Source organism: Micropterus dolomieu, linkage group LG15 (assembly GCF_021292245.1).
Source record: "Micropterus dolomieu isolate WLL.071019.BEF.003 ecotype Adirondacks linkage group LG15, ASM2129224v1, whole genome shotgun sequence".
In the NCBI taxonomy this organism is placed as follows: Eukaryota; Metazoa; Chordata; class Actinopteri; order Centrarchiformes; family Centrarchidae; genus Micropterus; species Micropterus dolomieu.
Window position 1 is genome coordinate 3,713,677 of NC_060164.1, and position 15,107 is coordinate 3,728,783.

Consider the following 15,107-nt stretch of genomic DNA (forward strand, 5'->3'; position numbering starts at 1 on the left):
CGGTCTGTTTATACTCAACTCAAATGACAAGGCTGACGGATAAAATAGAACGGTTTCCCATACATTGTGTCCAATTTTTCTGGGTCACAGTAAGCAGTTTCAAAGAGTGAACTAGATTTTTATTTTCTTTAGAGCTTGAGTTTTCCTGCTTATTCTAACCCACTTAAAACGTCTGCACAGAGTATGTCAACCAAAAACTAACTAACTTGAGTAGTTTGGTTTTTAAAGGGATTCTTTGTCCACAAAAATGCAGCCACTCTTTCTTCTGTCTTTTGAAATGGCACAGAGCTTCAGGCCTTCTGGTTGTTCCACATAGTCTTGCTTTGATGCACATTATCTACAGTGTCCACTGAAGCAGACTGTTGGCAGAGATATGTCAGTCTTACTATTTTAGCTACTCTTTCCTCACTTGCTTATTTACATATCTAACATACATGGGGCAACATCAGTATTCATTTGGTCTCATGTTTCTGGCCACCTAAGTCCAATATTTACTTAGATCCTTTTATCTCTGGCCTAAGAAGCCACTAAGAAAAATATCTGGCATTATAGCTGCTAGATATAATGCTTTCTTCACCAGCTAGTTGCTAGCTTTCTCTGCTGTTTGCTGCTGGGCAGGTAGGGTATTCTGTACCTTATCTGTACACTTGTTTAAAACTCGATCCTGACCGGTACTGAGACAGATTTTGGATTTTGATTTGAATTTGGTTATTAAAAATCAGGACTAAGTAAGCTGAGCGGGACATTTTATAGTTGAACAAGACTAAAATGTGTTCAGTCAATGTGTTTGAAATCACATCTACTCACGTATTTCTGTAGACTTTGTATGCAATCATGCCGACTCTGAAATTAGCTTCTGTCTGAACACACAACAAGAGTCCTGTGAGACTGTACTTAGGTACAGCATGTGTTAAGCTTATTGCTAACATCAGCATACTAACATGCTCTTAATAACATGTTAAAATGCTAATGTTTGGCAGGTAAAATGATTATTCATGTATACCATCTTAGTTAATTGTGTTAGTATGCTAACATTAGCTAGGTAGGTATTTGTTCAAAAACCAAAGTTTCAGACAAAGTAAAATTTGAAGGTGCCAGATGAAGTCAGGTGATCACCAAGGTTTCTGAAATTATTCCCATGGGGAAGTGAATGTCTGTCTCCAAATGTCATGGCAATCCAACAGTTGTGGGGGCATTTTGCTCAAAACCAACAATATGCACCTCAATGGTGGCGCTAGAGGAAAAGTCAGGATCACAAAATCATTAGGATCTATCCTTTGAGAACCATAAATGGCTATATAAAATTTCATGGTAATCCCTACGACAATCCATCAAGTACTTTAGTCTGGACCAAAGAACACTGTGGGCTCCCCACAAGACAGGATTGAGGCAGCTCCCAATTGTTGTTTTAACGATGTGTGAGCAGACATTGAGTAGGCCACTTCACTCAATTTGCAAAAAACTATCAAAAACACCTTGTCTGTGCAGTCACTGCTTCATGCATGCATGCAGTCGGAATGTGGAATGAACATGGACGCTACTACAAAGATGTGTTGGATTAGCATTAGTTAACTCTACATGGACAGCAAATTTACCATTAAAACCATACATGTTAGCAAAATATGTATATGCACAAATCAAAAGTTTCTTACCATCAACCATGTTGTCCGTGTTTCTGCGTGTATGACGTCAACAACTCGGCAACTGTAAAAATAAATAAATAAATAAATAAGAAATGTTTTTTTATTTATTTACTTAATAATAAATTTCTTAATGGCAATCAACAACAAAAAGGCTGTGAAAACTGTCAATATATGGTCTTCTCTTATTATATTTGTATACTGTTCTGTATACTTTTACTTGTCCCATGTACACTTTATTTATTTACATTACAGTACATTTATTCATTTAGCTGACACTTTTGTATTTACCTCTTTTTGCAATAAAGCTTAAAGGAGGAAAAAAATTCAGATTATTCAGTCACCGCTCACCCCTAACTACGGTGGCCTCTTCTTTCTTTTTCTCCAAATAAGAGGACCCGCGGTGTTTGTAGATAGAAATGGCTCGTTCTAAGCTAATAAACACATAACGATTCATTATGTAAGGTCTTTATACACCACTGAAAACATAGTTATGGATATTATATTGCATTTCTGTCAATAGATCCTCAGAAATATTACACACTGAACCTTTAACTGGAGCAAGCTAATACAATATTAAACTTTTACAAACACATTTTTGAAAGATGCCAAATATTGTGTAATAACTATCGACAGAATCCCAGAAAAAAATCCAGATTTCATTTTCTGTCAATATTGCTCACCCCTACTCCGATCTCAACCCCACACCTGCTTGAGACTGAACCAAAATGGTTCAACGCCTTGTAATAGCTCATGCATCTTTTTTCTTTAACTTCTTCTTTAGTTTCCTTAAATGATTGCAGCAGTGTATTAGGAAACACTGAGATGCTTTATGAACACATTCTCATCGCTCACCCACGCACAATTGCAGCACCAGCCAATTAAGGGCAATTATCAAATGTGCTCATTCTACACTAGCAAGCCTCAATGTTTTGCCGCTAGCCTCATTAGAAATAGGCGATGGTCCCAGGAGCTGAGTTATGAGCTGACTAGTGGTGTTCCACTGAAGAAAAGCTTAATCTGAGCAGAGGTATTTTACATAGCATCCATTTTATAGGTTCAAGGGCTGCACAATAAATTAAAAAATTTATATGCAATTATTTACAGATATTACGATTTGCAAAATGATTCATAGTTAGGGAATGACCATTTCTGAATCGCAGTTTTCATTTTCACTGATGAAACATTAAAATCACAATGATGTGGCGTTTCTTGGTTGTCTGTACCAAACAAACTTGTTTTCTCACATCTGGAGAACAAGATTTGTAGGCAGCACTTTATAATAATAATCATTTTTGTCACACATTTTACCTTCATCAAAGAATTGCAATTTGCTATTTGGATATTGCAGTTGGCCTTATTGCGATTTTGATAAAATCTCGATTAATTGTGCAGCCCTAATAGGCAGTGTGGGTTATTGAAACATTTTTGGCAGCAGGGATCCTGTCCCCCTAAACTGATTCTCTGCTATTAGCTGTGATTGTCTCTCTAATCTAAATATCAGTTCAAATATAGATATGAATGTGTTTTTTATATCACAGGTTTTCTTACTTCTTAGCCTTGATGTGGCATTATCTCATTAATTAACAGCACACAGGTGTCTATTTCTAAACCAGTTCCCTGTCTATGTGGATGTGGCCTCCCCCATCTTATACCCCAGCAAAATACCAAACGTCTGTCTTTAAGCTGTAACTACAGTGCTCTTCCCTTCTTCACAAGGGACAAGGGGCAGAATAGGCGCTACATTGGATGAACAGTAAGACAGGAGTTGTGAGGAGAGAACAGGGCGTGGGGGGGGTTAATTAGAATTTCTCTGTTTGACATTTGATAGCAATGCAGAATTTCTGTGGTTGATTATTAGTGCTGTTTCTAGGTTTGAACTATTTGACCGTGCAGTACCAAGATGAGATGTTGTTGTCCTTCTACAGCTGAGCAGTCTCAAAGGATATAAACTTTATTAGACAGTACACAGTAAAGATACATAACATCCATGTTAGATTAAAAACTTCAGTGTTGTGAGTACATGATTTGCTCATAACAGGGGGTAAAACTAACTTATGGGTTTGCTTACAAAATCCCTTTACTGCTGTGTCCACATATCTATATATTTTTTGTTTATTATGGAACAGAAAAGGGTGAATATTTTGTGTGTAATCTGTTAGCACCTTCTAGGCTATCAAAATTAAAATATGTCAAACAATGCTTGTTAATACTATGCTTTAGTCACCAAACATTTATGGCTATTCTGCCTTCATCAGGCTCAAGTAAATAGGTCAGAAACTACTTGCCAGGCTGCCATTATAGTATACCTGATACTTTAGCATGTACTGTATAAGCCTTAATCACAAATATTTAAGCAATAGCTCACCACAGGCTGTGGTATACGCTTATTATATCACAGTTAAGGGGTGTTGTTCGGCTACTATGAACCAATCAAATTGCTTGACTTGAGCTACCCGTTTTATATAAATAAATAGTACTAATAATTCTAGCCTTTGATGTATGTTGCTTAGCAACCGTCATGTGCTATGTAGCCTACTGGCAGCCTGGTGCGACTACTTTTTGTATTCATAGAGAAATATCTGTTAATTGGAGTTAGCCTACTTTCTTTTTGCCATACTTGGTAACCATTTTATAAAAGCAATAGCCGAGACCTCAATGAAGCTCAGATTATAACGCTCATAAATATCACTCACTATACGCTCATTATATCACTACTATGAACCAACAGATTGCTTGATTTGACCTACCCGTATTATAATATTATATAATATTATTGTATTTAGTACAACACAGTTGCTGCCAGTTCCAGCAGCATCAACTGATTTGCCAGACTGGACTCAAACCTCAGTACTACACTGCCATCACTCAGCTGTCACCCACATGCTAAGAGGAAAGGACAGACAGGCTGGCCTGGCATTCCTTAGAGACCCTGTTCCCCCTGGATGTGTGTTGGTGAACAACAGGAGCAGTAATTCCACTGTGTAACATTCATAATTCCAACCTTCTAGAATTTCCACAAGTTCACCTCCATAAACTGACAAATGAAAATATCTGAGGTTTCCATTGCTTCTGGTGGTGTTAGTGTGTCATTTCCATTTGTGTGTTATCTTTTGCTTTTCATGCTTCCAGCCAGAGGAAGACCTACTGTTTAGATAAATGTTGTCTGGAAAAGATTAAAATTAATTCAAGAAATCAATATGCTTGACATTGGTGTTTGTTTTGACTTTTGTACTTATTTGATCAAAAGTGATTATTCAAAAAAAGACCTTTACATTTTATTTATCTTTCTGCAATCTTGGCATCTCTTACATTGGTTTTCTCCTGCGGGTGTGAATTTTGGGTACCAATGACAATGTTGGTACTGTAATTTGTGCTTTATCTGTATGGGTGAGCGCTAATTTGTGAGATCATTTTAGTTCCAGTGGCAAAGCAATTCTCTCATGCTCCATAGAAAATCGGTAAGGGAGAAGTTGACCTCAGTGGGTCTTATGGTTTACCTAGTGCTCCATATCTCCATAGGTGTTCGGCTGGGTTGAGATCTAATGACATTAGACAAGTCTTAAGCAAAGGATTCACTTAATGTTCATGCTCATCAAACAAGGGCGTATAATTTAGTAGGGACATGTACCTACCAATATCCAGAGACTACTGAATTGTCCCTAGGAATAATTTTGATCCAAAAATTTAAATATACCCACCTCTCATATGCCTCACAGTGGTTTGATCCACTGCCGAGCTTTTTTGTTATGCCGACTATCAGAATCAGAAATACTTTATTGATCCCCAAGGGGAAATTCTTTTGTCACAGTTGCACTTGTCAAAGGTAGATAGATAAAGAGTATATGAATATAATAGTATAAATATGAAAAATAAAGACAAATATAAAGGTGTGTGGGTATGTACGATATTTACATTATTAAGAGTTGGGGGAAAGTGAGAAATATCCAGCTGTCTGTTATGTTGTAGGCTAATGTATTCCCCTGCATGCTGCTCAGAGTAATCTCAGTCAGCGTCTCTCCCTCTCCTCTCCTAGGTAGGAGTGAGAGTGGGTTACTATGGTTATGGGGATGCTCTGTGTCTGTCACTCTGAAACTTCGCGACAACACAGACGGAGAACAGGGTGCGGTGGAAGATATATGCAGCAGCAGCAGTGACATAAATTATTCTTACTTGTCATCAAACCATTCAGTTACCCCTTGTATGGAACCATCTGCATTTGCTTTTTCTACACTCATTTATTCATGTTTTTCCTATAAACTGCCACCCATCTGTATATACATCTGTGTAATTAAATTGTTATATGTTTTAGGTTTATGTTATATGTTTTAATGTCTGCAACCTTGTTAATTGTGCTGCTGCCTGTCTTGGCCAGGAAGCTCTTGGAAAAGAGATTTTTAATCTCAATGAGTTTTCTTTCTGGTTAAATAAAGGTAATTTGTGTGTGTGTGTGTTTGAAATGCAACTTCCTGTCACAGTATTTTTGCTGAGCACACAGGTGAGTCTACAGTGACCACTAGGGAGACATTAGAATCCAACATTAGTGCCTTTATTGCAAGCTACCCTTACATATGCCACGCTAACTCATTGCAAGCGCTCCCATTCAGATCTAGGCGCCCCCATTAACTATTAATCAGCCTGAGCATCCAACCCGGTTACATGCAGCACCCAGGTCTGTACGGCCCCCAGAAGGCCCTAAATCACAGACACTGGAGGCTCGCTATTCGTAACAATGAGTGCAGGTCAGCACTACCAAGATAGTCATAATTGGGATGGATGTCCAGCCTCTCTGGGCTGCTGCTTGTCCTGAAGCTGAGAGAACAGTCTCTGATATTTCTCCTTATGCTTTCCTTACTTGTTTTTTGAATTTTATGAGAATGTTATTTACAAGACAGGGAAAGTCAGTGCAAATGATTTTTTTATGTCTTTTAAATTTTTTAGTAGTAGAGAGTTGTTGAAGTGCAGTGGGATACAAAACTGCATTTGATGAAAGTTTAATTGAATCACCAGATGTACTCTTGGATTTTAACTTGACTGTTTGATACATGCCTCATTTGACAAACTTTTATTGTTTATCCCAAGAGAGTTCAACTTAAAAAGCCCGATGTTGATCAGATACATTGTTCTCACCCTTAGTGTCATCAATTCATAGTGCAAAGCCAAGCGTCCTTCCTGCCCCTGGGTTTGAGCTTTAAACTTACTTCATTGGATCAAGTTTTGTGTACCACCACCAAGTTGAACTTGAATGATTAGTCAGAAAGAGGGGACTAAAACAACATTCGAAAGTGCACATAAGGACTGTCGCAATGAAGTAATTTCCCCGTGGTGATTTGTTGTGGCTCAGCCACAATGTATGTGGTATTATTGCCATTTTTGTTTTGTTTTGGGCCATTTTGCGTAGTAAATGTGTCTGTGGATCTCACCTCACTGCACAGCGACCCGCTAACAGCAGCTTTGTGGTCTGAGCAAGCTAGCTGCTGTGTGCTAGTCAAAGTTACACAGCTTTGCCGAGCAAAATCATTCCTATAGTTTGACCATGTTTTTTTTCGCGCATAACGTTAGCTATATCGTTACCTTCAGGGCATTTACATACCGCTGCAACACACACACACACACACACACACTGGTGCAGAGAACAACACCAAGTTAGCGAACCTACAAAATAAACCGTAAAACAACGTAGAACATGGCAACACTTAAAGCTTCCAAGTCTGAAGTCAGGTCATGTACAGCCCATGGCAATCCATCCTTGAACCGTTCCGGTGCTCGATACGCTTGTGGAATTTTTGATGCCCTAATTTATTAGTTTAACAGGCACTTAAGTGTAAAGCAAGAAGTATGAACATTGTGGTTGTTGCGGTCGACAGCCCTAGTGCACATTTTAGTGGTGTTAAGGTGTTACAATTTATCTTGTGTGGAAGATGGAGGACTATACCAAAGTTCTTGCAGTCAATCGTATAGTTCTTGAGAGATTTCACTGGAATCTAAAATTGTCATCCAACTACAGGCACTAAATGAAAAGTCAGAGGATGACCAAGTCATTTTGATACATTGTCTGGGAACCATAAATGGCAGTACAAAAATGAGTGCCAGTCCATCCTCTATGAAGTAGACACATTTACAATCTTGAGGCACTAGATCACCAATGGTCATTCGGTATTATCCTCTGGTGGCTATGAATGTCTGTACCAAATGTTATGGCAATCCATACAGAGAGATTTCACTCAAAAACAAATATGTCAAGCTCATCGTGGCGTTTAATGAAAACTTTGAACTACCAAAGTCATTAGGATTCATCCACTTGGGCTGATGGACCAACATTGCCAGCGATAAAACTACACTGCTAGCGTAAAAACAACATGAGTGCAAATATTAAATGATAAACAACAATTTTGAGGTGATCATTTTAAAGAGGTCATATTCTGCTTTGTGACTTTTTCCCTCTCCTTTATAATACCACCTCTTTAAGATAAACATTTGTTACATTTAAAGAGCAAATTCATTAGTTTATATACTTTGAATAGTTTTGTGTAGTGTAAATTTCACTACAGCAGAAGTTTTCCAATGTCTGAAAAATAGGGGAAAAAGTAAAAAGGGAGAACAAAGGCTGTGCGATTGTCCATCTAGCCTTGTTCAATACCCATTTGTTGACCTGTATCTAAAAAGTGTTTGTTGAAGTGCTGCCCCTTTTTATTATTTCCTCTTTTTGTAGAGGGTTGGTATTTATTAAGCACAGTGTAGGGGAAATCGTTGACATTGACACAGAGCAGGAGGAGGAATTCTATTGAGTTACACACATGCTCACAGTAATTACATAGATGGAATTACATATCTGGAAAGGATTGGGATTCCATGCTAGGTGTCATCCAGAGACACTGGTTAAAGGATCTGAAACCAGATTAAAGCCCTGGGAGGTCAGTGTTGGGCAGATACTGGGGGAAGGACGGTAGGTAGTTGTGAATTTTAATATAAATGTAAAACAGTCGGGGAGCCACAAACGACACTGACACTTACAGGCACATGATGCACAAGTACCTCCACATGCTTACTTCACTGTCTCAACAGACCCTTGGATTTGATTGAAGTGCTGCTTGATGCAACTGACAAACAATTTCTAAAAAAAAAACAAACACCACTATGTCTTGGATAGCATTTGTTTTTTCTGATTTTGTTTTGCAAATGACACAAGCCAGACTGTTTCTAAACCCTGTCCTCTTTCTTATAGTAACTTGGTATCATCAGCCTTTGTAAGGATTACTCCAAGGACTAAAATGATGACGATACACAAGGGTCTAGGGATGGTAAATGTATATCATAAAACTTCATTTAATAGCGTGTCCCAAGCAGCCGCCTACCCTGTTTACTGGCCTGGTGTGGGAACAGATTTTGACAAATAAGCGCAGGTCTCCATTAAACGCCTGGTCTGGTTTTTATAGAAGTTCTTTGGATGTATAAAACCTCTTAAACCCCGCCGGCTCGCCCGCTTTAGCTGCTTCTAAGCTGCTTAGATCGTTAATAGAAATATTAATGTTTAAAGGGATGATCAATATGTCAGTGTGGACATGCTGCACATCGTTAGATCGGTTAGATTCTCCACAATTCAATCGTTCAGTTCATTTAACGGAAACAAGCCCCTAAGTCTAATTCTTATAAATTTACTGGCATAACCTGCCTAGTACAAGAGAGGAAAGGGAAAAAAGTGCTCACTGCCGTTACCTTTGAAGAGCTCCTTAAGTCCGCTCATTAAGTCAGAGTGTGTTCATTATTTATATTCCCTTAGTCTGCCCACCATCAAAAGAATCAAACCAACTTTTCATGAAAAATGAATCCAAGTCATAATTCCTGTCATGTGAAGTCCGTCGCTCTCTGTCTGCTAACTTCTGCCACACTTCTCTCATCCTGCACCCTGTTGTTGGGTATGTTTGTTTTCGTTACGTTGCTGCCTACAAAATAAAAGTGCATAAGCCGTCTGTCGGAGCGGGATCAAATGAATGACGCGTATTTGATATTATTTGATTGTTTTTATGCAAGTAATATTTACAGTTTTACGGTACGTTTATATGTATTTATGGGATAGTCAACCCATCACTTTTTTGATAGACTAGGGCTGAAGGATTAATCGTTTTAAAATGGAACCTGCAGCGGGCGTTCAGCCTGCCCCACATTGTTGATGTGTTGTTAATTTGTCTTTTTGTGTGCTTCAACTGCGGATAACAGCTCTCTGTGAGCCCGGTCCGTTCCGTTCTGTGCAGGCTATATATCTGACATGGAGCATTTCAGAATCAGAGCATTTTGCTGACTTGTTCTAATTTTGTTAATTTGTTAGGCTGTCCTTGATTTTTGTGCTTCTACCATGGTTAAGTAGGCTGCGTAGTTAGATTGTTTGTTGTTTTTTTTTGTCTGTTTTAATATTTGGTCAGAATTCAAGACATTTCTTTATTTGCTTAGTAAACTTTCCCTGCAACATCAGCAAGTAGAATTGTCACTGTGAGCATGTTAGAATTTAGCTAAAAAGCACCGCTTTGAGCCTGTACAACCTCGCACAGCATGGTTGCAGACTCTTAGTCTCGTTCTTCAGATATATACAATTCAGTTCCCATTTATTATTTAGAAATTGTTATTACCCTTTTTTCTTACGTTACATATCCCTAAAGATTTCCCTATTCTCTATTAAAATACATTGGGGGTTTTTATTGTGCTGTCATCTTCATTTCTAAGTGGACATTTCTGAGACACTTCTTTCTGGACTTCACCTGGCAACCAGTGTAGCCACCACTGGGAAGTGCTTTTCCTTGGATATTCTGTTAGTCCTGTTTTTTTCTTTTTCTTTAATGCACTGTGTAGTTAACATTACTCATACTGACTACCCACTTCTTCATTTGCATCCAAAGAACCTCACTATTGCTGCCACTTGCTGTATAATATTAGCTAGTAAATATCCATCCAACACCAGAAGTTGATAACAACAAATAATGATAATATGTTTATCATCTTTCAAGAGCGGACGTCACCAAGTGCTTCACAAAAAACAACAGAAAAGCAAATAAGAGACCGAACTACGGACATTAAAAGCAGGCAACCAACTAAAAACAAAAGGCAAAACAAATGAAACAAAATCAAGTCTGTCTGTCAAGTCTGGGATCGCTGTTACACGCTTTTTAATGGACTGACAAAGTACAGGGAGTACAGGCTCAGATTTTGATCCATTAATCCGGGACAATACCCACACTTTATACCTGGTTACCAAATGATTTGCATAAATATGCACCCTTTTCCAGCGGTCTCGGTGCAGTTGTTTGTCCACACCAGTGTTCAATTGACAGTTTTCACAGCAGCCCAAACTAACCGCACTAACCCAGCAAACATACCAGGGTTTGTTTGATAGACCCAAAAAGGTTTGGTGTGAAAGCATTCTTACTCACGGCTTCCTCCAACATTATTGCTCTGTCCCATTTTGGAAAGAGACCAACCTACACCCTGGAGGTGCTTTTCACGCTTCAGGGGTGCCCTTAGCTTGTCATCTGTGTTTTTATCCATTGCTAGTAATCTGATCATTTTCAGTATCACCTTTCACAAGGTTGCTACCTCCAGTACCATTTATCTATTACGATTCAACAACACTGGCTTGCTCCACAATCACTATAATCTCAAAGCAATCTGCAGTTTTTCTTCCCTCATCGTTGAAAGCTGAAAGCCTTAAGACAAACACTTTTGTAATGTTTTCGCATGAGCTTGGTTATGGAATTATTTCTTAATACAGAATACAAAGTTGGTTTTAGTTGTGTTGTTGTTGCAATGGTTGAACACAGCATTCTCATTCAACACTGAATCAGAGATGTTTGAGATCTTATTGGATTGTGGTTTTAAAATCCCTTACTGGGTCTTCTGTTCGGTCTCTCTTCCAGTTTGTATTTTCAGTATTGTTTTAAGAATTTCAAAGTTCTGAGATGTTCAGATCTGTTTTAGAAAAAAAACACTTCCTTTTCTTCCTCTATCTTTTGAGCATCTAACACTGGATCATTCTTGTCCCTTTGCAGTTCTGGATATGGCACGCCATGTGCCCCTATATCGGGCACTACTGGAGCTACTGAGGGCCATTTCCACCTGCACGGCCCTGGTTCCTCTGCTGCTGCCTCTCTCCGGAGACCCAGGGCAGGACGAGGAGGAAGAGGATGAAGAACATTCTGAGGGACAGACCTCTGTTGGGATGCTGCTGGCCAAGATGAAGACCTGCGTGGACACATACACCAATCGCCTTAGGTGAGATTTAGAAAATCCATATAGCTTAATGGTGGACAATTTATTTTCTCTGTTTTTTAAATCTTAAATATAGAACCCAAATGTTACACTGTACTTAAGGCTGGGCAATAAAACAATAATGATACAGTTGTTCTACCTCAGATTTGTGTAGTGATCCACTGTTTGGCATCAAGTGTTTGTTCTGACCATAGAGAATAGTTTAAAACCACAATTAACTAAAAAAATCTGGTTTCTTCAACTTTCACTCAGGAGCAAACATCAGCCTTTAAACTTTAATGAAATAATGATTTGACATTTATCCTGATAATTATCGTTATCGAATTATATGAATTTCTTTATTGTGATAACATTTTTGACCATATCGTCCAGCCCTAATAGTACTTAAAGGTGTATAGTCAAACATACATATAATAATCTTTTGAGCTAAAACTGCCTTCATACATTAGGAGTTATGTCTAATTTAATACTTTGATCTAGCCATGAACTCACTTACAGACCTCATTCACTCTCCTCTTCTCTGCAATACTGCTGAACTGGGAATTTTTACATCTATAGCCCTGTTCAAACTTGGCATTAAAATGCACCTGGGTGATGTGAATGTACCCCAAGAGGCATTGAGGACGCATTGAGATTCAGTCACTAAGCTGCTTCTGGAGATGGCCAGGGAAACATGTACAGTGTTTTATTATGGCAGGAAAATGCTTTAGTCTCTCCAGAGAAATCCACAGTGTTCAGATGAGTGAGTTCATGGCCCTCACTGATTGATCCTGTTAGCTCTTTGACAACACATACATACACGCATACACACTGTACACATACATGTCAAAGTCAGGGTTTTCATGCCTTCTTAAGTCTTCAAAGGTCTTAAAATTAAATTAAGGTCACATGTTTACCTCTTTTAAAGGTCCTGTGTGTAATATTAGGAGAATCCATTGACAGAAATATAATCTAATATACATAATATTTTCAGTGGTGTATAAAGACCTTCCATAATGAACTGTTGTGTTTTTATTACCCTAGAATGAGCCATTTCTGTCTACAAACACCGCGGGTCCCCTTACATGGAAGTTGCCATGTTTCTTCTAGTGGTGTGGAAAATAATGAATTTTTAGATGCATCGCGTTGCACCTACGGAGACGTGTGGTTCTCCCTGTTCGGCACAGACAGACAGTTGTTGATTGAATGACACATAAGATCACAGAAGATGTTCCGTCCTCAGTGTGTGGTATTTACTGAAGCCAAAGTGTGCATAGACAACACAATTGTTCCGGCTTTTGGCCCCCAGCTGAAATGTCTGCAACATGTTACTTAAAACTTACTTAAAAATTGTATTTCTAATTTTACTTTACTTTTACTTATAGGTAGTTTGACAGCCCTATCTCATATTGAGCCTTGATGTAAAATTTACATTTCAAGTTAGATGTGTTTGACAGAAGAACAGCTCTGCATTTCCTTTCCTTCAGTGGTGTCTGACACTACTTAATGCCCTTTATCAACCCTGATCCTGTTGCAGACTAGCTCAGGGCATCGCTAGTTAATACATGTAATGAGTCAATATAGTATATGGTAACGCATTACCAATCTCTGGAACACAAGGGCATTCTCCTGATGTGTTTTGATGATATTAGGCTTGTTCAGAGCATGAAATGCCTGCAGATATCACATCCCAGGTTTATAGCACGCACACACACACACACAGGAACACTGAGGCATAGAAAACCTTGAACACACACTTGTACTTGATCTCACATGCTGAAGCTTTAATGGAAGATTGCCTGAGGGCAAATGGCCAGTCAGGGAGACTGATCATGTGGGATTGTCTTAGCCAGTCTAGAACCTTCAATGTGTAATATAATCCCCAAAGAGTGCTACAGTGTCCTTTGGAAACTTAAAGGGAAAACAGTTTACCTTTTTAAATAATTCAAGTAAAATCCAAGTTATCAAACAGCACCCAGTATTATATTATGGCTGAATATATTTATGTGTGTTCCAGGTCAAAGAAAGATAAGAGTAAAGGTGTTGTGAAGACAGATCCCTCAGATCCAGAGCCTGAGGGTTTGACTCTGCTGGTTCCTGACATCCAGAGGACAGCTGAGATAGTCTACGCTGCTACTACCAGCCTACGGCAGGCCAACCAGGGTATGTATACAAGACACACACACGTCTTTATTGCCAAACAATGTTGATTTGCATCACAGCCTGAAGACTATAGTTTAACAGTGATACATATTTACATCAGTATATTTGAACACAACACAAACCCAGTTTCATGTAAAATGTGTTTTGAGTTTGGGTTTTTAAATCAGAAATGTGAAGCTTTAACATTCAAACAAAAACAAGTCTACTTTTTCTATCACCAGTTGGCTGGCATCCAGTATTTTCATTTCCCTTTTCTTAACTAGATCTGAATGATTTGAGCAGATCCTAGCTCTCCTGTATCTCTCTCACCATTTTTCTCTCACACCCTCATCTGTTGTCTGTGTCGTACCAATTTGGTACAAGGACAAGAAAATGGGTCTCCAAGTTTAGCTGACCAAAAAGTCTGAATTCCCTCAGCTGTGATTGAGTGCAGCCTGACAATTTAATCTTAATGAAGGATGCTGTTGGCCTGTTTTTGAAAGTTGAACTTGACCAAACAGTCTCAAGCTACAGGTCAAACTCAACCTCTAAATCTTCCTCTAATGTAGTTGGTATGTAGAATGGACTTTCTAATCCAGAGGTCTTGTCATGTTAAAAGTGCAAATGTCTTTGCTTGTTTTGTACATGGAGAAATAAAGAAAGAGAGGAAATTCTTCTAGCCTTTAGTCAACTTTAGAAAGCATGATGGAACATTAAACCTACCCCATTACCTTGTTGCTACACAGCACACAATACTAATTATCCCCCACTTAGGGTAGTGAATGCTTTTACATGTGGTGGAAGTGTGTGTGTGTGTGTGTGTGTGTGTGTGTGTTGGATACGGGGTACAGATGAAGATCAATGGCACGTCACTTAACATAAAGTAATCCATCTGAGAAGGCCTCAGGCCTCTGAGAAGAAAATTCTGTGGTAGCATGGTCCGTCATGTGACGCGCAGCTGTAAAAAGTTGGATACATTTTAATAAACTTGAGGGGCTGCTTAAAGGGATTTTCTATTTTATTTTAATTATCAATCCTCCAGGCTTATCCAGGGTAGTCCCAGAATAAAAACATAGATCTGTAAATGAG

At 38.7% G+C, this 15,107-nt stretch overlaps 1 protein-coding gene across 1 annotated transcript in view; it reads left to right on the forward strand.

The window, feature by feature from the left end:
• birc6 (baculoviral IAP repeat containing 6) overlaps positions 1–15,107 on the forward strand; it is a 137,552-nt gene that overhangs the window by 101,110 nt on the left and 21,335 nt on the right. Inside the window, exons 64-65 of the mRNA XM_046071381.1 lie at positions 11,678–11,900; positions 13,894–14,039. Of these exons, the coding sequence (XP_045927337.1) occupies positions 11,678–11,900; positions 13,894–14,039 (369 nt within the window). The remainder of the gene's footprint in view (positions 1–11,677; positions 11,901–13,893; positions 14,040–15,107) is intronic.